Source organism: Boleophthalmus pectinirostris, unplaced genomic scaffold (assembly GCF_026225935.1).
Source record: "Boleophthalmus pectinirostris isolate CB_2022bp ecotype Guang Dong unplaced genomic scaffold, ASM2622593v1 HiC_scaffold_14, whole genome shotgun sequence".
Lineage (NCBI taxonomy): Eukaryota > Metazoa > Chordata > Actinopteri > Gobiiformes > Gobiidae > Boleophthalmus > Boleophthalmus pectinirostris.
In genome coordinates this window covers 36688398-36690897 of record NW_026571047.1, presented here as the reverse complement: position 1 = coordinate 36690897, position 2500 = coordinate 36688398, and the positions used below count along the sequence as shown (strand labels likewise).

Here is a 2500-nt window from a genome sequence, read left to right as displayed (position 1 = left end):
TAAGGAGAGAGAGAGGGAAAGGAAGGAGAGAAGGGAGAGAGGAAAAAAGGGGGAGGAGGGAGGGAGGGAGGTAGAGAGGGAAGAGAGAGAAGGAGGGGAGAGAGGAGGAGGGAGGGGGAGATGGAGGAGAGAGAGCAGGAGGGAAGAGAGAGATGGAGAGTGAAGGAGAGGGAGAGAGAGAAAGAGGGGGAGGACGAGAGAAAAGGACAGAGAGAGGAAGACATAGAAGGGATGTATGAGAAGGGGAGAGGACAGAGAGGGGGAAGAGAGAGAGAGAGAGAGAGGGAGGGAGGGGATGAGGAGAGAGGGAGAAGGGCAGAGAGAGAGAGAGGGAGGGAGGGAGGGAGGGAAACAGCAGAAAATCATTCAAAAAGGACAAACAAAAACCAACCTCTTTTCTCTCAGTCCCAGTGAGCTAAAAAAAAAAAAAATCACCAGATTCCATGAGCTAATCTCACTTAGTAACAGCAAGAAATGGTGCAGTGAAGCGATCTGATTGGTCAGAATTTGCCTCATCAAAACCTCAAGCCCCGCCCACAAATGAGAACCTACAGGAAACAGCCTCTGTCCTCCTCACTCAGGCTCGATTGCTTCTGCCTTGGCATCTCGGATCTTTACTGTGAAAATTTTACACTAAGTTGAATTTTAAAATATTTGTGCTGAATATTTTAAAACATATAAAAAGAACAATACAAATTTCAGCAACTAAAATTCAGAATAAAAATAATTCAAAACATCTTTTTTCAGAGTTTAAAATAAAAAAAAAAGTCTTTAAAATTCAGGATCTGATGGAACAGATGACGTTCTCGTGTCTCACCGTATAAACCAGCGTCTCCCACATGAGCCCGGAGAAACTGAAGTTGTAGTTGTCCACAGACAAACTGACAAACTCCCACTCGCCCTGAGTCAAGAGCAGCTCCCGACTGAACTCTGTGACCCGCGACGAGTTCAGCAACGGACGCAGGTGCACCTCGTCCGCTGGAAAAGAGACAAAGAGGCAAAGAGACAAAGAGACAGTTATCAAGAGACGCAAAACAAGCGCACCTCGTCCACTGGAGAAATCAGGAATAACACGACAGACACAAAAATCAGAGGGAACTACAGAGACCATGATCCTTTGCTCATGTTCAGTGCAGCCAATAAACGCATCAAGAATCTCAGACTTCCGGTCATTGCGCAATTAAATACAGGGAAGGATTTTCTGAAAAACTGATCATCAAACCTCCATGTTTGTTTTCCCAGTGGGACGTGTCTGTTGACAAAGTCGATCTTTTCAAGTCTTTTCAACCATATCACTTTTGTTTCTGGTTCTGATATTGACATATTTTAGATTTGGGATTCGGACATCGTAACTGTGTGGGATGATTTAGGCAGACAAATCAAACTAATCAATCCTGACTGAGAGCTCGCAGGAGACCGAGCAAAGATTTAGAGAATCCAAGACGGCTGTGCCCAGTGTCACTTTTAACTATGAAATGTTTTCATTGTGTTTGGAGCTTTGGTGCCCAACATTTTCTACTCCACAGACGCCACGATTTTCTGTCCAACTATTTTTCTCTTTTTGGGACAATATTTTCACAAACTGACGGCGACCTAGGTTTAGTTCTGGTTTAGTTCTGGTTTAGACCTGTTTTAGTCCTGATTTAGACCTGTTTTAGTCCTGGTTTAGACCTGTTTTAGTCCTGGTTTAGTCCTGGTTTAGACCTAGTTTAGTCCTGATTTAGACCTGTTTTAGTCCTGGTTTAGTTTTGGTTTAGTCCTGTATTAGACCTGGTTTAGACCTGATTTAGTCCTGATTTAGTCCTGGTTTAGTCCTGGTTTAGTTCTGGTTTAGTCCTGGTTTAGTTCTGGTTTAGACTTGGTTTAGTCCTGGTTTAGACCTGGTTTAGTTCTGGTTTAGTCTTGGTTTAGTCCTGGTTTAGTCCTGGTTTAGTTCTGGTTTAGACTTGGTTTAGTCCTGGTTTAGACCTGGTTTAGTTCTGGTTTAGTCCTGGTTTAGTCCTGGTTTAGTTCTGGTTTAGAGGTGTGGGAAACACAGGAGGAGGGATGGTCCATGCGGCGTATGGGAGGGGGCGTTCACGCTTTTGTGGCCCTGTCTCCCCTGCCTTCACCTGTCGCCCCTGCCTCACCTGTCGCCCCTGCCTCACCTGCCGCCCCTGCCTCACCTGTCGCCCCTGCCTCACCTGTGTGCATGGCGGAGCCCAGTGTCAGGTTGCACTGCTGCGTGTCGAAGGGAAACTTGTGCAGGTCCATTTTACAGGTGGCGACGACTTTTATCTCCTCCTCAGACGTCACCGTCCCGTTATGGAAAACCACCAGGTACGGATTCTTCGGAGACGAGTCCTTCTCCGTCCTGGAAACAAGACACATCCTCTGACCCTCTGTCATCCTCTGACCCTCTGACCTTCTGACCCTCTGTCATCCTCTGACCCTCTTCTCCTCTGACCTTCTCTGCTCCATTTAATCTCCTCCTTTGTTTTTTCTGACCCTGTCCTTTGAG

The 2500-nt window shown here is 46.3% G+C and overlaps 1 protein-coding gene across 1 annotated transcript in view; it reads right to left on the bottom strand.

Moving 5' to 3' along the window:
• Positions 1-2500, bottom strand: part of LOC110170857 (5-hydroxytryptamine receptor 3A-like) — a 16999-nt gene that overhangs the window by 7869 nt on the left and 6630 nt on the right. The window contains exons 5-6 of the mRNA XM_055149966.1: positions 2184-2353; positions 818-978 (exon numbers count right to left, since the gene is read on the bottom strand). Of these exons, the coding sequence (XP_055005941.1) occupies positions 818-978; positions 2184-2353 (331 nt within the window). The remainder of the gene's footprint in view (positions 1-817; positions 979-2183; positions 2354-2500) is intronic.